Source organism: Aphelocoma coerulescens, chromosome 3 (genome assembly GCF_041296385.1).
Source record: "Aphelocoma coerulescens isolate FSJ_1873_10779 chromosome 3, UR_Acoe_1.0, whole genome shotgun sequence".
Taxonomy (NCBI): Eukaryota; Metazoa; Chordata; class Aves; order Passeriformes; family Corvidae; genus Aphelocoma; species Aphelocoma coerulescens.
Window position 1 is genome coordinate 66,268,581 of NC_091016.1, and position 21,541 is coordinate 66,290,121.

General features: G+C 40.7%; 1 protein-coding gene across 3 annotated transcripts; it reads left to right on the forward strand.

Moving 5' to 3' along the window:
• Positions 1 to 43: 43 nt before the first annotated feature.
• RMND1 (required for meiotic nuclear division 1 homolog) lies at positions 44 to 21,166 on the forward strand. 3 transcript variants are annotated; one of them, XM_069010658.1, is made up of 12 exons: positions 44 to 122; positions 2,767 to 3,278; positions 7,741 to 7,849; positions 10,730 to 10,805; positions 11,151 to 11,190; positions 14,201 to 14,301; positions 15,559 to 15,665; positions 17,678 to 17,742; positions 18,620 to 18,696; positions 19,839 to 19,959; positions 20,633 to 20,749; positions 20,981 to 21,166. In XM_069010658.1, exons 2-12 carry the CDS (start codon positions 2,781 to 2,783, stop codon positions 21,011 to 21,013), a joined length of 1,344 nt encoding a protein of 447 aa, XP_068866759.1. In that variant the 5' UTR covers positions 44 to 122; positions 2,767 to 2,780; the 3' UTR covers positions 21,014 to 21,166. The 3 variants fall into 3 exon arrangements, with proteins under 3 accessions (XP_068866759.1, XP_068866761.1, XP_068866760.1); XM_069010659.1 differs by lacking the exon at positions 44 to 122 and adding an exon at positions 1,600 to 1,620; XM_069010660.1 differs by lacking the exons at positions 20,633 to 20,749; positions 20,981 to 21,166 and having other exon boundaries at positions 19,802 to 19,889.
• Positions 21,167 to 21,541: the final 375 nt, after the last annotated feature.

Genomic DNA, 21,541 nt, shown 5'->3' on the forward strand with positions numbered 1-21,541 from the left:
GCGCCCCGCCGCGCGGCGACGGACGGGCGGGGCGTGTCGGCCCGCGCGCCCTGGCGGGGCCCGGCGGGCGGTGGGCGGGGCCGCGGCTCGCGCGGCGGAGAGCGGCGCGCCCCCTCCCCCAGGTCAGTGCTGGCGCGCGGCGGCGGCGGGAACCGCCTCGCCCCTCCCGCCGCGGCGGCGGCGGCGGGCGCGCGCGCGGGGCGGGGGAAGGGAGGGGAAGGAGGGCCGGGCCGGCGGCGCTGCGGGTGCCCTTGGCGGCCCCGCGCCCCGGCCGGAGCTGCGGGGGAGCCCGCGCCGGGGCAGGGGAGGGGGGCGAAGCCCCTCCCGGGAGAATCCCGGGGCTGCAGGGCCTGCCGCAACGCCCGCGAGAAGGGTGTGGGCGAGCCGAGGCGGCCTCGCCCGCCCTTCCCGCCAGCTCCGATCCTGCCGCGGAGGGGAGGGCCTCGCGACGTTCCTCGCGAGGAGGGCGCAGTTTCGGGGCGAGCACGAGCCCTGCCTGCGGGTGCGAGGGGCGATTTCCAGCCCTGTGCCTCCCCCACCCGAGGTTGCCCCGCCGGCGGCCGGAGCGCGGCGGCTGCCGGGCGGTTCCCCCGCCATCCCCCCGTGTTCAGGTGTCGCTGCGCGGGGGTGACGCAGCAGCGGCGGAGGCCGCGGGCCGGGGGTGGGGGGGGCCCTGCCCCCCGCGCTCTGGCGGCGCTGCCCTCCGCGCCCGCCAGGGGCGCCCGTGAGTGGCGCGGGGCGGGGGCGGTGCTGGCGGGGTCGCTGTGCCCGCGCGGGCGGGGCGGCTTCGCCTTCCGATTGGTTGCCTGGCTGCCCGCTGTGCCCGCCCCCCGCGGCTCGCAGCCAATAGGAGCGGCGCCCTCGATCTCCAGCGCCCTTCCCCCGCGCTTGCCGCAGGGGCGCTCCTGGGGGCGGTGCGGGCGCTGTTTTCCTTAGAGAAAAGGACGGCAATGCGGAGGCAGGGAAGGGGCGGAGTGTCCTGGCACCCGCTGCTGGCGGGCCTTGGGGGCAGTCTGGAGGCATCCGGACTGCGTGGGCCGGGCAGAGCCGGCGGGCCGGTCTGTGCCGGTCCGGTCCGGTCCGCCCGGCAGCGGAGCGGGCCCGCCCCATCCGTAAATGTCGGTGGCTGTGCCGCAGTAAGCCAGGCCTCCCGGCCGGGGACACAGCGGGCGTGGCTAAAGTGTGCCGTATGCTGAAGAGACGTTGGAAAATAAATCCTCGTTCCGTGCCTGCTGCTCGGAGGTGGCGCCTCCTGCCCTGTTGTGGTCGCCCTTCGTCCCGCTTTCTTCTCCGATTGCTGTTCCGCTCCTCCTGGCTAGGTGCCTCTGGTGCCACGGGTCTGACGCTTAGGCCCCTCGATGGAATTCAGTCTATATGATCTCTCTTTCCTTGTAACTTACTGTAAGCCTGTACAGTTGAAAAATCATTCCTGGCATTACTGATTCGGGGTGAGGTTTTGTTGGCTTCCCTAGCCAACAAAACCATTTTGAGTCTCATTCTGCCACTTATCACACACTGCTGGAGACTTCTCCCCTTGCTCTGGCTCTCCACCACCTGGACTGAAGTTGCTGAGTTTCTGTCAGCTCTTTTTTTATCCAGAGGTACCAGGCCTTTGATAAGGTAAATTTGCCTGATCCTAGACAGGGTCACTTTTTCAATACAGAACAAGTTTAAAATGAAAATAGTCGTTTATCCCAGTAAGTATGCCAATAACAGGCTTCTAAATTAGGCAAAAATGTACGAGTGAAGGCCACATAAAGATAGAAAGTCATGCCTGATATCAGTTCAACTAGGTATCCTTGTCAGGATGGAGGGCTTGTTCCACAGCACATACCGTGATTTGCTCTTTAAAGAAAATTTTTATTTCAACTGTTATATTAAAAAGTATTTGTAGTATTGAAGATCCTTCTTCAGTTTTTGAAAAATATTCTGAAATAGGCAGATTTATGAACTAGTCAGCTTAATGATTTTTGTTAATAACTTGCTGAGGGATGCATTTTGTGTCATAAGGGAAATGTTCTTGATTAAGAAAACCAGGTGAGGACTGTCACTGGGTTTTTTCAGCAAATGAAGCACATCCACTGAGGTATTGAGTCTACTGTCTGAATATTTTAAGTTTATTTGATTACCTCATACAACATAGTGTGAAAACAGTAGGTTTGCTCTTAGTCTGAACTACCAGAATAAGGACACTGTTGTGTTTCCGGCTGCACGGATCAGTCTGCAGGCAGGCCTGGTGGTCCCTGTTGCACCAGGATGTACTGGCAGGAGCAAGGCTGTAACTCAGCTTTATTCTCTGTAGTCAGGACAGATGGCTGGGGCTGGATCTGTGCTCGGCTGTACGTGGCACAGCAGCTGGAGCTGATGCTGTAGGTGACATTCCCATACAACCATGTAGTAATCTAATTGTTGTTTTTATTATATATCACAGTGATTCACAGTGTCTGATGTCCTCTTTAAGGACACTGCTCACAAGCAGTGGGGTTACTGAAAGTGCAGGCTGCTGCACACAGAAGGAAAAGATGCCTGCTTGTACATTGACACAGCATCCAGTTCGATTTTTTCACCACTTGTTGCAAGCACACAGATGTGTTTTGATCTTAGAGTGTTTCCATAGGATCAAAAAAGTCTTATTCCCACCAATGTCATGTGCTTAGGAGTAGTCACACATGCAAGAGTAGTATGGACAACCTTTTAGATAAGAGAGGAAATAATATTATTTCTTTCCAAAATGTTGATCGATGATTTTGTTTGTTTTAAGTACAGTTCAGAGGGAAGAAATGAGACTGAAACTTCTGCATCTTCAGATGAGATCTTTCCACACTTTAACAATATGCCAATGCCAAAGCTTTAGCAAAACTGGATGTCTACAGTTAAAGCTGGATAATGGTGTTGAAAGAACAGCTCACAGAACAGCAAAGTCTTGGAATTTGTGTGCTCTGAAAACTGCGTTCCCTTGGTTGACAAGTCAACGTGTGCAAGTCAAGAATTGCCGATTCCTCCGAGGATTTGTATCCACTTTGGGAAGAAATGTTTATTATCAGAGTGGGGAGGGCTTTTTCTCATCCTGGAGACATTTGGGTGCGACAGTGATGGAAAACTACAGGCTCAATACAGAGTGGATCAAAAAGCTTAGGAACACATCGTCAAGATTTTATGCGGTTGTATCAGCTGGTAAAATTGTCCCCAAACCCAGTAACCAGCCAGTTAAGAGGCCACCAAAGGCACCGAGGACCAAGCAGCCATCCAGAACGAACCTGCCACTCTCAGACATGGAGGTAAAGGATGACATTTACAGTCTGTGTGACATTAAGGGAGTGCATCACTTTAATTTACATTCAGATTTGGGTTTAGATTAACATTTTAATGAAATTAACATACTTCATTATTTACACTAGTGTGGGAGTTTTGCAAATAGAAGCAAGCTTGATAGAAACTGGCATGTCTGGTATTTTGAAGGTAAAATGGAAGTTTACTTGCAATGTGTTAACAAAAGTGGAGGGAAGATGAGTGGTTATTATAAAGTGGAAAGGTGAAGTGCATTAAAAATAGTTTTGACCAGTGCTTTCAAATCACATTTACTATTGAGAAATAAAGTCTAGCTTTCAGAATAATTGAACTTTCCCCACATTTCCTTGCTTATCCAGATCTACCCAGTTTTAAGGCTTCACTCAAACAGAAATAAAAGTGAAAGTAAATAGTATGAAGTTTATATTCAGATTAAGTTTCATATGGGAAATGAATGTGCAAGTGTAGTCTGTGTTACCTGAGAAAGATCATTCTTTGTGTAGAAATAGCACCTTGATTATCAGACTCCTAGGTCTATAGAGGAAATGCAGCAACACACTGTTTTAGATACCCTGAGATATGATGAGGAAGAACAGTGCATATTTGTAGCCATATCTCCTTAAGATAGCTCTTAGCCAAGCCAGGCTTTAACTATACTTGAATATAGGATTTCCATGGTGAATCCTGGTGTCAGATGTGTACTGTTCTCAGGCTAAAACAACTGAGTTCCAGGGTGTTGTTAGTTAAATAGTATGATAGGTGGGACTAAAACAAGCCTTGTCCCTTCAGAAATAGCTTCCACGTTGCAAAATATATCTGTTACATAATCTACTGAATGTGAGCAGAGAAAAGTTTTGGTGCTTGCCTTCTCATATCTAAGCTTCTGGTTAATATTCTGTGTGATGACTACGCCTTAGTGTAACATAAAGAGGTAGTTACAGACAATTTAGTTCCCACTCCTGTTTTCATATTGCTTCGCAAGAGGAAAGTGAGAAATATTAGTCCTGAAACACCATGTAATGTTTCCAGTTTTTCAGTCATGCTATGATACTACATTCAGAGTTTGATTCTTTTTGGTTTTGGGTGAAGCAGCAACATTCTTGAGGCTTTTAAATGACAGCATAGAATGCAAACAGTTTCTTTGTTTGACATTTTCATATATATGTGCAAGTAACATGCAGTGCTATTTTTATTTTTTTCCATTGTGAAGAAATGGAGAAAATAGTGCTTGATACACTGAAATAATAATATACTTCCTGAGGAAGCTCTTGCATGGCAAAATGCTGGGCCAGAAATTATGTAAACTCAGACCTAACAGCAACAGAAACATTTGCTATTTTTTAATAAATCCAGTGTGGTTTTGTCAGATATTTATTCCAATCTGCAGGGGTGCAGATAAGCTGTCACCATGACTGCAGGCTGACAGTAGAGGAGTCAGCATTTTTTTACCTGTCCTTATAGCTATGTAGTATAGAGAAGTAACTTCTGGAGGTAGCTGATTTCTGCAAGATTATTAGAAGTAGCACAAATGGAGAATCTTTGAAGGGGTTTTTTTTTCAGCATGCCATCAGTTTTTTCTAAATCCTGGTGTCACAAAAAAAGCTGATCTTGCCTTCTGTGCATGTTTGAAGGCAACCAGGAGCCCCCTAGTATTGCAGGCCACAATGCCAAGGCCATTGCCTTGGGGACATCTCTTTGCCAGCTTCTCCTGCCTCTGGAGACAGCAGCTGCAGGCCCAGTCCTGAGGTTCTTGGTTCGAGAACCCTGAGGATCTGTGGTGGTTTCTGTCTGGGAGGGCCTGACAGCTGACACCTTTCTTTTGCAGAGCACTTGGTGAATGAGGTCTTTCCCATCCTCCCCAACACTGGTCTTCATGTGTTTTTACAGGCAGAGTGCTGAGCACCAGCAGTGATAAATTGTTGTACAACCAGTTTTTCAGGATAGATGGAAGAGTTACTTGAAAGCAGTTGGGTGGTTTAGTCAGTCCATCAGTGAGTGGTACCACTGCTTGGTTAATCTTGTATGTACGGTCTGATGGCAGGAAAAGCCTCTGAGCTAATTCTTAGTGCTGTAGTCATCTAGCATAGAAATAGCTTGAAATTCAGGCAAAGACATAGTATTTACTACACTTTTAGGTGAAGACTGATTCCCCTTCTGGTGATACAAGGACTAAAGCTCATCATGCAGATTTTCTTTCTAAAAAATTTTAGTATGCTTAAAGTGGAAGAGATGGACTATAGTGAGTTATGATTCCATGAGCTTGTACAGTCGTTGGGGGCATGATGATACAGAAAATCAGTTGTCAGTGTACTTAGCTGTCCTTAGGAGCAGCCATCCTGTGTGCTGCTCTGAATGGAATCTCAATAACGGTGTAGGCAGAAAGGAGGAGGGTGGTGAGTAGCTCGAGTTCCATTCTAGCACCAGTACAGGTGCTGTATTCTGGGGTTTTTGAAGTTTGCAGGTGAAAGTGATGTAGCAGAAAACATGGCATTAAGGTTGATAAGCCATGTAACACATCGATTTTAGGATTAGCTGATTCACTGATTAGAGTAGATTTTTTGGCTGTATCTCCACCAACAGTCATGGGAATTCAGATATTCAGAGCACCCATGGACATGTATTTTAGGTGTCTTAATCTCAAATTATACCCAAGGCAAATCTTCTCTATCAAACAAGAATTTTTTAAATACTTAAGTGAAACAGTACATTGTAACAAAAAAACCCAAAAACTGAAAGTAGTTCATATTCAAAATGCTATCTCAGGCATGTAGCTTAGCAGAAAAACTTCTGGTTGTAACTAAATGAGAAATGTAGCCATTCAAACTAAAATTGCAGCTGTAGGACAGAAAGTTGAAATGAAGAATAGCCCAAGTAATAAACTGTGGGAAGCACAGAGCAGGATAGAGATTTTCAGATTGTATACTAACTAGAAGATGAGAGTTTGCTCCCTTAACTCTTGACAAAGGAATTTCATGGCAGAGTACGCGTACTTACAATAAGAGGTTTTTGGAATAATCTTCAGATTCAGATGCGTAATTGGCACTGGCAATTTAGAGATTCAGAACGGATTTATACAGTTGAAATTGTGATAATGAAACTTGCTACTTCAAGGGAACTGAAAATACAGTTCTGTTCCACTGTTAATTCAGCCTTCTAGCACAGTTGTCAGAATATGCCTACAGAATTGCTCTCTGAATATTAGAATTACTTTGAAAGCTTATTTTCTGTGAGTGGTTGCAGAATTAAGATGATGGGTAAGGAAAACTTTGGATGTGATAACAGAATGTGGACATTTAAAAAGAAAAGTTCAAATGTGAGGTGGTGATTCTGATGATTGGTGGTGACAGGCCCCCTGCAGGGAGCAGAATACCTCTTTAAGCCTTGCTGTTTGACAGTGTGTGAGTGCTGCAAGAATGTAACTTGGATTTTAGGTTGAAGTGTATTGTGGGTCTAAATCCCTCCAGATGAGTACAGTTCCTTTGTTCATTTGTTGTTAGTTACATCTCCATTTGTATTAGTTACAAAAAACTGGGAAGTGACTGATCCACAGTGAGACATTGCTTTCTGGATATTTTCCACTACATTGTACTGAAAAACATTATTGTAGGTCATACATGGTGTCAGAACAAAGAAATATACTTCAAATGAGTACTAAAATTTTCAAATCAGTTTATTGTGACTTGATTAATCAAGAAAATCTCAAGTCTCCTTGCAAGTCAACATAATTTTTCCAGTTATTTCTTTGAATAAGGCATTTTAGTTATTTAGGATTGTGGGATATTGGGACAAACTGGCCATTGTGTACTGTTCAGCTGTGGTGTTGGTGGAGGCCACGCTGTTAGTGCAGGATGCAGCTCAGGGTGGGGAAGGGACGCTGTAGATGTGCAGCACTGCAAGTGGCCCGGAAGGTCACTGACTTCCTGTGCTGCAGTGGCTCAACCTGGGCAGTAGCTTGGTGCATGGCAGAACATGATGTTTGTGATTGGAGGTTCTGCTTGATAAACAGACTGGGGTAGTCAGACTTGGTTTATCTTTAAAACACGGATGTTAAAACTGCTATCAGGGATATCTTGCCTCTGGTTTCAGTGGTCAGCCAAGCATGTCATAAGCTATGTGATGGGAGAGCAGCAGCAAGTGTGGCTCTGCTGTTCAAGTATTTGATTGGCATTCAGGGAAGAAGGGTTTTCACTGTGGCTCTACCACGGAGTTTTTTGGTGCGACTTAACTCATGTCTCCTGGTTTGTTCTCAGTGTGTGATTTGCTTTCCCACTTAACAAGGAGCAAGTAATCTCATTAGTATATATGTACAGCAGGTGGGCAGCACGGCAATGATACCACAGAACAGTGCATAAATGAAAACTGTCACTCTTAATAAATTTGAAGCAAACAGTTGTCTTATTAACATTTTGCTTCAGCCTTGCCCTAACTCACATCTTTATTCCTTTGGCACAGAATCTGATGCAGTGCACAGCCTTTGCAACAGCAGATGAGTATCATCTTGGTAATCTGTGTCATGACCTGACTTCACATGGATATGTTGAAATAACAAGTTTGCCTAGAGGTAGATTTTTGAAACATTAAATGAAATGTTATACCTTGGGAAATAAAATATGGGTGAGGGATATCATTTTTATAACTTTATGTATTCTTATTCTGATAATTCATACTTCCTGTAAAATTATTGCTTTGCTTAAAGATTCTATTTGCTTAAAAATTCGCACAACAAAACCTTCCAGAATAGCAATATGGGCAGCTCTTGCTCTTACCCTGTGATAATTTTTCCCAGCATTACAATTACACTAGAAGTATAGAAAAATTACGTGCATGCATGAGAAATAACTTTGGAAATTGACTGATACAGAGAATTTCTATAGATATTCACTAACTGAGAAAATTCTGAATGTTTTATTTTAATTAATCTTTCCATAGTGAGGTAGTGCACTATTTCAGCTGTCAAAACAATTTTGTAATTTGAAGTGTTGCATCTTCTTTCTGTATCCACGTTTCTATTAATGTAAATTACAGAGCTGGAGAGGAAGGCATGCAAGAGAGAATTTTACTGACTAAGTGAAATTAAAATGATACACACATAAATGCTTAGTTCTAGTAAAGAGAATGCTGTTGATACTTCTTCTTTATTGGGCCAAGTATATTCTAGCAATTGTGGAATGCTTCACTTAGCTAGGCTTTAGCAAAATAATTGGTTCTGGTTTCCATGTAGAGTATCTCGGAAGACTTGGGAAAGTATGGCTTGGAAATAGCTGCAGTATACTACAAAACAAAAACAAATGGATCTTATTATAGCTTAGGGAGCCTTATGCCCTGGAACAGCTGTGATTTTCATATGTGAGTAGTAGAATGCCTTTCTTCTTCCTTTTGGAGGAACAGATTATATGAAGCTAGGAGAAGGAGAGGCTGTTCATGGGCATTTGAGTAGGGCTTATCAAAAACCTGTCTGCCTCTCAAATAATAATCTAAGTGCAATAATACTCCAGTAGGTCTCTTGCAAGGACAAGATTTACTGATGATTGTCTTGTTCAGAAAGATGAATATGAAAGACAATACCCACTAGAATATAGGTTTCATGTTCCTCTGTCGTTTCTTTGTATTAAAACTAACCCTGGTTTCACAGCTTTGGGATAGAAACTTTGTACAACCCCAGCATGACCATGAATTAAATGTTACTGTTGATGGTATTTTACCCTGGCAGTGTCATTTTTGCCAGTTCCTTTTATTTCTTCATGGTGTTTTTGACTCATAATGAGTACTGTTTATCAAAGGTTTGGAGGAAGTAATGATGAAAGGATATTGGATTGTGCCAGCAGATCTGAAGTGTTGTGATGGTTAGCATATGCATGTAGCAGTGGTTGGTTACCAAGCCAAACACTGAATCTTGGAAAATAATTTTTAAAAATATTACCACATAGAAATCTAAATCAGCAGTTATTATGTGGATTTGTTACTTTGTAGTGTTTTTCCACAGCATTATTCTTGTTTTTGACCTCTTTAAAAACATTTTAGAGGCAGATCCTGCACCTCCACTTAAAGTAGACCAAATTCTCCTCAATTGTATATGTTTTGGCTGGAGCGGATAAATAAAGATATGGCCAGTATTTGAAAAGGCAAATGCGAAAATATAGACAAATGTTATTTCCATGATGAACTCAAACTTCACACCTAAAACTTGCTCTAGTTGTTCATCCAATGATGTGTTTCTGAACTGAAATAGCAAGTGGAAGAAAAGTCTTCAAGGGCTCATTCAGACCAACCATGTGGTCCCAATTCAGATATTAGCAAAAGTGTATTTTACACTTGGTCATCTCTGTCTGCTGCCTCAGTCTACCTGGCCTCTATGGCTTGACCAGTAAAGCAGAAGGTAGAATTTCTACACAGGCAGAATTGTCACTTGATTTGTGATTTTCCTGCAAAGACATTTAAATTTTTAAGGCTTAGCTGTTAGGCCCTGCAAAATCTTTGTGAAGTCTCACTTTATAATAGTAGACTTTACTGGTCTCACTTTATATAGGGGGCTTTACTGGTCCACTAGTGCTGCAACAAAATGAGTCATGCTGGTTTGAAACAGCATCAGGACTTCTAAAACTTTATCTGTTTTAGTGAGTGGCACAGTGGAGAAGATTTGTAGAAGAAAATTCAAACCCCTGTTTTGAGAACCCAGCAACCACATTTTGTAAGTTTGGGGGAATTCTACTTGGACTAGTTCTGGTCTAATCCTTTGTAACAAATGCCCCATTAGTGGTTGGAGTACCACAGGTGCATTTTTTGGAACTTCTCTTTCAGTTTAATTTAATGCAAAAACCCTCACATTTTTTGTACTGTTTTGCAGTGCACAAGAGAAGTGTGGTAAAGGAGGGTGGGTGGAAGGTTTGTTTCAAAAGCACACTTCTGATGTGCAGGGAAATGCAGGTGTAGGCTCCCCCATCCAGGGGGTATGCTCTTTCAAGTTTCTGACTGGCAAAGCAAAGTCAGCACAATTTGAGTGCAGATTAGTCCCGTAGTGTATAGAAAAGAGAAAGATCTTCCAGGCAAACGGATTTGAACAGTAATTTCTCTGCAACTGCAGCCAACTTCCATAGTTCTCTCACACTGCATGTCCACTTCTGTATTCTGTTCCTGGTTATTTACTATGTCTGCATCAGTTTTGTCTTAAGTATTTTGTTCTTCAAGGCTGCTACATTTCATTAACTGAAGATTCTGGTGAAGTTCCCAGTAGAGGCTCAGTCGGTCTAGAGTGTGGCAGTTCAGAGAAGCAGTGTAGTTTGATACTGTAGTTGTTTCCTGGCAAGCATTTCTATCAGAAAAATACAATGTGGGACTGGCAGATGCGTTACTGTGCAACTGCTGAATTACATGCTTACAGCTATCAGCTGTCATGTTCAGAAGTTTAAGTAATTATTCATTTTTTTCATTTATTTCAAACAAGATGCTGCAAATGTTTTGGTGGTCAGTACTGAGAAATCTGCAAAAGAAGATGATCCTGGCATGATCTTTTTCTTCAGGTAAGCTATAAATCATGCTCAAAACATTATGTGATTAATAGTAATGGTGTGAAGGAAGTAGTGCAGCTTGCTAGATCATTGTATCATGTTACCTCATGAAACTCAAGGAATAACTGTCCAGCCAGAATGACTAAAAAAAATCAGAATTATTTAAATGGCTAAAAAACACCTTCTCATGGTTTTTCATTAAAGTATGGTTAAAAAGCAACTGGTATGTAATTTCTGTGAAGATAGTTTTAAGTTTCTTGATTCACAATGACAAAAACTGCCACTTACAATTAGACTATTCCATTAAAATGCGTTTAAAACAGTATGATTACACTCAGTTTTTCCTTGAATTCGCAGGGAAGGGGCTGTTGTATTTTGGAATGTTGAAGAGAAAAGTGTAAGTAAAGTGAAACTGTTGGTTAAAACTGCATAAGCAAGTGTTTTGTCAGTCTCACAAAACTCAGTGTGTTAGGGGTTTGTTTGGAAGATTGATCTTTCCATGAAGGAAAATTCTTCTCCTAATGAGTGCAGGTTCTTACCTGCTGCTGCCCTCAAGTGTGTGGGCTGCTGATACATCACCTTTGAAACTCATACTTAAGACAAAAATCTGAAACCTTAATCTAGTGAGACTGACAAAAAGAAAATTTTTGCAGCTCTACATCCTGAAAAAGTAGATCAGAAAAATCAACCTGTGAATGATTGTTAGAAAGGCACTAGTAGAACAGAAAATATGTTAGAAGAAAAGGATCATTCCACTCTATTCCGTTTTATGTCAAAACGATTAAAGACTTGTATTTGTATAACTTTGAAAGAGAAAAAAATCTATAAGCAACTCTTTAATACTGTTCTGTGTTTTTACCAGCTAGCAATTTTCCTGAAGGAAGTTTTTTATTGGTTGGTATAATTATTAAATATGTTGCTGACATACAATATTTTGGTGATCTTTGCTGACCAAGAAGGGTATGCCAGAGGCATATCTATTTTGATGAATATATTTAAAGTTGTTTAATGTTTTGAATGTATTTTTATAACTGGTTAAACTGGGATCTAGATACAAAAAGTATTGACCTTATCTGTAGGCAGAGTATGTGAAATTAAATGGTGTAATTAATAGATAATACTGAGATGCATAGAAGTTCACAGGAGGATTTTCATTGGGGTAAATGAAAACAGAGAGTACTTGTTTCCAGATGTGAACAATTTCTGGATCCAAGTTCATTTTTTCTGTTTCGGAACTGGAATGTTCCTGATTTCCTGGCTGTTCTGGGAGGTGTCAGTATATCAGGTGTCCGTACAAAAAAAGATACTAGCTCTCCCTTCAAACCTTGCCTCTAGCACACTTAGGATGCTATGGATGTAACTACACTACTGATTCACAAGTATTACTGAAGACCAGCTGACTTAACTCCTGATGATCTTTGAGTTGGACACCTCAGCCCCTGGAGTACTCTGAAAATTCTCCTTTTGTTTTACATGCTTTGTACCTTTGAAAATTTCGTACCTTGTTTTCCTGGTCAATACTAGTAACAGTAGTTGGTCCCTTGCTAGCTTTATTTATAAAAGAGGAGGAAAAATGCCTCTTTCTGCTTATTGAAATCATAGTCAAAGTTTTAACTGCCAAACAACTTGCTCAAACAGAAGAAGTATTTTTGTGGACATGCTTTAATGAACTGAAACAAAAGGAGAAAAACCCCGAACTGGGCTGTAGAACAGAAACTGAAAGTAATTCAGTAAAACAGAGAATGTTGAGTATCACTGCAAATGGACAAAAGTGCTCCAGATTGACTAGTAGGAGAAAAAAAACTTATTTTACATTAAGAGACGCTTAACAGGAGAAGTAACAAATACAGACTGATCACAAAGAAAACTTTAGAATATGAAATACCAGTTTCAAATACCTGAATAGGAAGGTTGTAGAAATAGCTAGGACAAAAAGAAAAGACAGCTTTGAGGTTTTTTTTAAAGGAAATTGTGTGACGTAAGTGCCCATAATAGCAAGAGTTTGCAGCCAGTGACTCCAGAACATCTCTTCTAATTGGTTTTACTGTGTCACAACTAGTCCCTTCTATAAAATTAGGCTGGGCCTAGAAGCAGTGCGGGGTTTGCATTGCTGAACTGTCCCTGGACACCACTGGTTGGCTGAGGTGACTGGCCTCAGAACAGACGCCTCCTATGTTTTCATACCCTTTTTTTTCCCAAGACATGAATTATATGGCAAATCTTAGTCATGCTCATATTGAATTCAGGATTACAAAGGGAGCAGTTGCAGCTGTAGGGTTGAGGGTTTTTTTTCAGTGAAAAATGTTACTGTGTTACATAGATAGATAGTATCAGCAAAATTCTTGACAGCAATGAAGAAAGCAAGCAATGCAAAGGAAATCCCTCTTGCAGGTGATCCAGCAGATTTTTTAGAGTACTTAACCTGGAGAATATGCTTTATGAAAAAGTTATGGTATACAGTTTTGTATTAAAATATTAACTATGATCTTTTATTTTAAAAAGAGAGTGCTTTTTAAGTATGCCTTAGTAGAAGATTGACCTCTTTAAAGAATTTAGGCATCAAAAGTGTATTGTGGTTTTGTGGTTTGGTTTTTTATTGGCTGTTGTGTAGCTAAATGCCTTTTAAAAACTTGTAAGTGAGTGCTTTTTTTAGTTCAGAACTTGTTCTAATTGCAGATGAGGGGAGCCTTGTAGCATATAAAAAGGAACAAGGATGAGAGAGCCTAAATCAGTTGTCAGAGGAGAAAGTTTTGTGAGAGAAAAAGGCTCTTTCTTCCTGCATCAGATTTTAGTGTGCTGGAGAATAAAAGAGCAAAGAGATTACTTCTGCAAGTAAAATTGCACATTTAACTATTTACAGGGATGAATGTGGCAGCTGTAACAATTTTTCCAGATTTTTGTAGTGGTAAAGGATTTCTCTAATATAACTGACCTCTGGTAGCTGAAACAAGACTACTGATTTCAGCAGCAATCAGAAACAAAATTACTGATTTAGCAGCAAACTAGTAATTTTATCAGAAACAACCACCTGATGTACTTATCCTAAAGAGTCATTCCCACATTGAGACATCTGCCAAAATCTTGTACAGCTCATTGTTATAATACTGAATACATCCATGTTGTCCTTAATGCTATTGTGGTTAATCCTTACTCTGTTCCATGTGTGCAGATATTAAATGACATTTCAGTTTTCCCAGATTACTTGCAGTTGCTCATAGCCACAAATTCTTCTGAAGCAGTTTCAGAAGTAAACTATGTTAATAATAACTTCATTATTTAGCACACCTCTTCATTGTTATGTAAATAACTTCAGCATGAAGGTTGCATTCATCAGCCTGCTCTATGCAAGTTCTTTGCAGAGAGAAGTATGCAAGTTCTAACTGTTGCTGCAATTGTCTTCTTCTTAGATGAAGAATATCATGCGAGTGCTAGAGCAGCATGAAATTCAGCCATATGAAGTTGCACTAGTCCATTGGGAGAATGAAGAGCTGAACTATAGAATAGGAGAGTAAGTATCTTCAGGCATTCTGTATATAAAAGCTAATAGACACCTAAACCTAATTCAAGCAAAAGCAGCTAGTAAAAATATACTTGTCCTTACTTTTTTCCCAAATGAGTAAAATAAATAAAGAAAACAGTAAGTCTAAGTTGACAAGTGTTGCTGTCTTGGTAAACTTGCAGGTAGTGGCGTTTGCTATTTGCTTATACAATCTATCTTGTAAATAAGAAGCTCCCTGCCCACACAACTCTCTGTGTTCTTCAGCAATCCCAAACAGAAACTATGTACCTCACAGCAAAGAAACTTATGAGCATTATTGAGACAAGTCTGATTTTAATGAAGATGCTCTCTATAAGCTTTCTCTTTGTCCCTGAGGTTCATATACAAAGATGTAATTTCAGCATATACTTCATTTCCTAGGAAAGTTACAACTCGATCATTGGGTAATGATAAACCTGGCAAGTTGTCTTTCCTTGTTAAATAATGTTTTTTCATCATGGAAGGAAAACTATCTCTACAGAAATATTTCACAATGAAAATGATTATATAAATTACCTGTAATTTTCCAACAGCACCAAAAAGCAACCCCTAGACAGGACACTGTTAATACTAGGAACTGAACTAATGAGGTTGAGCTTATTTAAGGTAATCTGGTAAAGAGACAGGTGTTTGGTTTTTCCTGACCATTTGAAAACTGCATGTACTATTAAGTTGTGTAATTTGTGATTCCTGACATGCTCCATTGTGCTTATGCATGTTTCGTAGTGAGATTCATATGAAAAGTTAAACAAGTCTTTTGTCCTCTTTTCTTTGCTCCTTGCCCCCTATGCAGTTGAGGTTTTAGGGAAAGTAACATTATAGTGGGGAGGGAGTAAGGTTGGTAAGAGTGACAGTGGAAAATGAAAACAGAAAGATAAGAGAAGAGCTAAAGAGCAGGAGAGAGGCCAGCATCCTCCTTACTCTGAATTATCTGTGTGTATGCAGTAATGCTGTAGTTACCATCACAGCTTGCAGCACTTGCATTTACACCTAGAAAATTTGGTCTTAATATATTTAGTCTTAAATTGAGGAACTAATTTTCAGTGATTGTTGTGATAGTTGTCAGGTTGAACATGAGTAAAATGGAAGGATGAGTATGACACCCATACAGATATGGCATGCCTTATCTAAATAAACAACCAGCCTTTCTTGCATTGTCAATTATTCTTTAAATGTTCCTAAGCTTGTGGCTCTGTCAGTGAAGATGCTTCAATCTTGTCTTAACAGAGGTCAGTCAAAGCTCCATAAAGGACAAATCTTGTTAAATTCTGAGCTGGATAGTGATGAAGTTGTTCTGCAGAAATTTGCCTTTTCAAATGCTCTTTGTCTTTCTGGTAAGTTAATATTGTTCCTACTATGTAGTCTATGCCACAGATTTTGTGAAATGTCATTATAAGTGGGACTTGTACAGTCGCAGGCTGGAAAAGACTTGGTATCTGGTTAGACAAACTGTGTAAGGAGTGTGCTTCAGTGAGAGGATTTGTTTTCAATGCTTCTACTGTGTTTTCTGTAAATTGGAATTGCCTTATTCAATGTAAATCGTTCTAAAGCTGAACAAAGCACATTAACAAACATGCTTCGCAAAAGATACACGTTCTACTGAGCATCCTGTTCCCCACCCTTGAGAACTATCCTACGATAACAATGAGTGTAGAGTTCAGTATTAGAAACTTCTCAGTAATCTTGGGTAATTCATACTGACGACATTTCCTCTGACAGAAAAAGCTAGATGCCAGCTAAAGTGATACAGAGCAGCTATTCCCAGCTGGGGAGGTGTATCAGTATACACATATCTGGACCAGAGTCAAAATAAAGTTTTCCAGGCTTATTAGCCATGGTAGCAGACAGTGGGAGGCACTGGGAAGAAGTCAGGCTCACCAGTCATGCTGCTGCTTCAGGAAATAACACCTGTCTGCTGCTTCAGACCTTGAATGATGTAGGAAGTGGGAGTTAGGAACTAGCAGCAGTAAGGCTGTCCTCAGAAAGGCCTTTAAGGGAAGTCTGTCTGGTCTGCCTACCACTACTGTCTTTAGGGTAAATTCCAGGATTCCAGTAGTATTTTGGGGAAGTGCACCTTTATGCAGGAGAGAAACAGAATGCACATTTTTGAAGTGCTACACCATTTGATCAAGGAGTACAGTGTAACTAAATGGTTCCTGACTGTTGAAGGAAGAGCTGTTGAGAAAAAAGCATATTGTTCTCTCTAGTTTTCCTATACATAAAGTCACTGTATGGAAGAGTAGTGCCACCTAAAAGGGAGCAAGGGATTTTTTCTCAGGAGATTATGTTCAGTAAAAATAAAGGATGCAAGTATAGTCCCTAGTCAAATTTATGACACAGCAGAGACCAACCTCTGTCAAGTAACCGGTGACAGATTAAATGCTTACTGGCTTTTTTTTTTCAGGGGCTAAATTTAAAGTCATTTAAGTCAGTGGCTTGGATTAGGCCTCTGTATTCAAAAGATGAGTGTGCAAAATGTTCAGCATTGGGTTTACTGTCAGTGTCCTAACCAGATGATACTATTGATTACTACCACAAAAGAGTTCATTTTGACAATTAAATCTTCCCTGATTATTTTTTCTGTTTGAATGGGGTTAATTTTTGATCTGTTGCAACTTCATTCATGTCTGGGAATCTGGACTAAAGAACAAGGCCCGAGTTATATTATCATCTTGTAGAAACAGCTTTCCAGGTTCAAGCTGAGGCATGGTAGAATTTGTGTTGCCAGTGCCAGTGCTGAACTCAAGCTTCCAGAGAACAGAAGTTAGTATCTTCAGTAACAGTACATTCACCTAAAAACAAAACAGGAGATTGCTCAAGTTCGACTTGAGCTTCAACAGGAACTGGTGGTGTGTCTATACCAGCTAACTCTGTGGTTGGAGCACTGTGCATCCATACTGGACAAATGGAGAATGAGAGCTGTGCAGGACACTAGAAATGCAGTGGAGGCTCTTGAGGTACCATATGAAGTCAGCCTGACAGCAGCATAGCTCATTCTCTCCAGCCCCCTTGGAATGTAATTTGCAGAGGGCTCATACATCCAGTAGAGCACTTGGACACACAACTAACTTCTGAGCTGAAGCAAAAACTCCAGGATAAACTAATCACTTGGAGAAGAAAGCTGCACTCAAAGTGCAGCTGGTTCTGTGTGCAGAGCTGTGTCAGTGCCCAGCCCAGATCTGTCCACTGATACATGAATAGTGATTGTATAATACAAACTGTAACTTGCTTCAAATGTCTGTAAGCATCGACATGTCCTGAAGCAGCCTGTTGGCAGATTTAAAGTTACAATTACTTGAAAGCATATGTACCTCTCACAGTCGGCTTTCTCATCTCTGTGTTGCAGTAAAGCTGGCTATTTGGGAATCGTTACTGGATAACTTTGTGGAATCTATCCAGTCAATTCCTGAGGTGAGTGAGGTCTTGTTTGTAACTCTCCCCTCCTTTTCTCCTGTGTTTTGTAAAAGACCAGTGCATATGTAGCTGTAGGGAAAAAGTAATTGAATGTTCAACACATTTGATGGTAAATCCATCAATGTAGAGCAGCTCAGAACACCTGCAGAGTGGTCAGACAAGAAATCATCGACCTTTAAAGGGTTGGGAGTGGGGTTCTGCATTGTCATGATGTTTCCCATGTTGTGTCACTGTCACCTGCTACTGGTGAAATGTGTGTGTAACGGGACAAGTAGCATTTAAAAACCTGGCCAAACACAGTGTGTGGTAACTTGGGCTGAAAATAATGTGCCTTGACTTGAATATAATGAAGAGTTTGAGTGAATTACTTAAAAGTTTTTCATGAGACTTAATTACTGTACAAAGCCCATATGATGTTGTATATAAAAATGAGATCTGTAGGGTTCAAAAGAGAAAATGCTGGGTTTATTACTTTTATATGAAGGAAATAAATGGTAATACATTGATTGTTGTAAGGAGAAAGTCTATTAAAAGGCTAAGTAGTGACAAAGTAAAAGAACACTGTCATGACTTAAAAATAGTAGGAAGGAAAAACAAATGATCTCTTGTTCAGGAAATCATTTATAGAAAATGCCCCAGTATTTTTTGTAGATACTGATGACATACTCAGTGATTTATTGAAAAACCTGGATGAACCAGTTGCTTGGTGATACTCTTAGAAAGCTAGAGAAGCAAGGCACTAAGCAAACAAAACTAAAATGTTGATAAGTACAGTATGCATTTAGATTTTAACACACTTCAGGCTGTAAAGTTCTGGGCTTCTTAATTACTAGTACATGTTTCTTGATCAAGTAGCAAAGAATTTACTTTTCAGATTCTAAAGTCTCGAAGGAAGGTAAAACTCTCTCATGCAGATGTGATGCAGAAAATTGGAGAACTCTTCGCACTAAGGTAATTTTTGGTTACACCCAAGACATTGTATTACACGGAACTTAAAAATCATGTTGTGCATGATACAAAGAGCAGAATACACACTAAGTATAGAGCAGGGTGAGACGGGGTGGAAGAATTCCTTCAGCCTTCTTTTGACTGGAGTCTGTGTGCTATTTACATTTGTCAGAGGACCCCGTGGCTCACACTCACACTGGCATTTCAACTACAGGCATTATGCAGGCAGTGTATGTGGCCAAATTCCACACCCTTTTCCCTTCCTGAGTCCAACAACACGTGTCTTAACTAGCAATTACAGCAGATACTACAGCACGTAAAGGACACCAGGGGAAAGACAGCTAGGTAGAACTGTTAGCGACAGCCTAGAGTTGGTAAAAATCTGGGAGTTCTGGTCTTCCCTTGACTTACTCAGAAACCTCTGCAAAATTACTGGATTTAACATTTTTTCCTCCCTCAGGTGAAATTTGGCCATTGGCAATACAGACCATTACACACTCAAAAAAAACCCACAAAAAAACAAAAAAAAACCAACAACAAACAAACAAAAAAAAAACCCCACCAAAATCTACAAGGTAAAATTAAAAAAAAATTCCTATTTCAAACACTAGGACTTACGTCCTTACTTGAAGAACTGATCAGTAATCAACAATGATGTTCCAAGTATCCAAAGGTTTATGTTAGCAGTACGTTGAAGGCAGGAGATTTTAGCTTTTAACCTTTATGATGCTTAGACCATAGTCTGATTCTGAGGGGTGTGCTATGTTCACACATCCAGTATGCACTACCAGTCACATTTAGGAGTTCTGTATTGTTATTTTGTGTACTGCCAGCATAGTCAGGGACCTCTCTGCAGGTATCGAAAATTAAGGCAGGTGACAGGTTGAGGAGGCGGTGTTGCCAAAAGGCAAAAAGTCACATGTTCAGAACAGTTCCACAGTAGAGTATTCCCAGGAAGGTTTCAGGAGATGTGACCAATTTTAAACAATCACTCCAACTGTATTTTTACTATGAAAGGAAATTCTTTTCATATTTTATGTAGCATTACAGGAAAATTTTCTTATTTCATTTAACTGCCATGTAAATATTTGCTCCTATATTCACCAAGACGAAGCCTGAACTACAGTAGTACCCATTCTTTTTAGACACCGTATAAATCTGAGCTCAGACCTGCTAATAACACCTGACTTCTACTGGGATAGAGAAAAACTGGAAGAGCTTTATGACAAGACTTGCCAGTTTCTCAACATTAATCGCAGAGTTAAGGTGAGTGTCATATTGTTGAGAGAATTTTTCACACTCAGATCAGTTGTCTTTGGCTCAGCAGGGTCACAGATCGCTCTGTGAATGTGCTTTAACTGCAGAAACTGAATAAAAAATAAGATTTTGTACACTTTCCCCTTTTCCATGTGTTATTAGCCCACTCGCACCTTTACCCAGTTTAGGTTAACCTGCCTCACATGAATGAACTGCTTATCTCCTGAGCCACTAAATTAGGCTTTAAATAGTTAGAAGAACTGAGAAGTGGAATTCACATCAGTTCTTGAAGGGTGACATAATGTTTACTGCTGGACCAGAATAAGAAGGACAAAAACTACCTCTCCTGATTGTACAGAAAGCATAAATATTTAATTTTGAGGCATTCCAGAAAGCTGCATCTTCTTTTGCTTGTGACTGTTTTCATGAGTAGGTATCCCGCAGAAGCACCTCAATACCTGTAGATGCATATCCAAATTTATATTCTTTTGGGGAACCTATTGAAATAACAAGTTCATTTATACTGAAGCTTCTGTTGCTTGTGCATGTTGCCTTACAGAATTTTCTGTTCTTTATTGCAGAGGTGTTAGCCCCTTTCTAGCTCTGTGGAGTGTGTTTCCCTATTTAGTGATCTGATTCCATTTTGGGAGTCCAGATTTGTGATGTTTGTAATTGCTTGCAGGTAATGAATGAAAAGCTCCAGCATTGCATGGAGCTGACAGACCTGATGCGAAATCACCTGAATGAAAAGCACACACTACGGCTTGAGTGGATGATAGTAATACTCATCACCATAGAGGTTGGTGGGGCTTCTTTCCAATATTAAGAATGTAATAATAAGTGCAATTTCTATAGTTCGATTATTTGGGAATTATTTTATTAATGTGATGTACATGGGGATTAGTATTTCTTTGCAATTTTCAAACTGCAGCTACAGTTATTTTTCAGATTATCTGATTTATAGTGTAAGCTGGTTTAAAGATTTTTCAATAAAATAAAAATTCTTATCACTGTGTTTGCTGTTCCACAGGTTCTGTTTGAACTTGCAAGGGTAGTTTTCTGATGACAGAACAAACTCAGGAAGAAGAAAACTGACAAAACAATAGAGAACTCAAGGCTTAGAAAATTCCGATCATATGCTTCTGGAGAATCATGAAATTGTGTTTCTTGATAAATCCCTAAATCTTCTATTCAAATAAAAGAAAAATAAAAATCAGTCTGTGAACATTATTCCCAAACACTGTACTGGTAATGTTAGAGAGGTCTTAACCTATGGATGAATCCCATCTGTGCTGAATGTATTTGGTGAAGGAGTCTACTGCTTTCTCCCCTAGCAGTTAAAATGATGCTGAATACTTTCCTACTTTGTGTATTTCTGATTGATGATGTTTTCCCTCGTTTTCACCAGCTCCCTCTTGGACAGCTACCACACTGTCCCAAGCTTGGAGATGGCACTACTCTTTGTTCTCCTGGCATGATTTTAATATATGTGGCAGATACATTTAATGTTATGTTCCACCCCATCAGAAAGTGGTGTTTACATACTTGTATGGGAATACATTTGTTGAGATGTAGTACTATTTACATTATT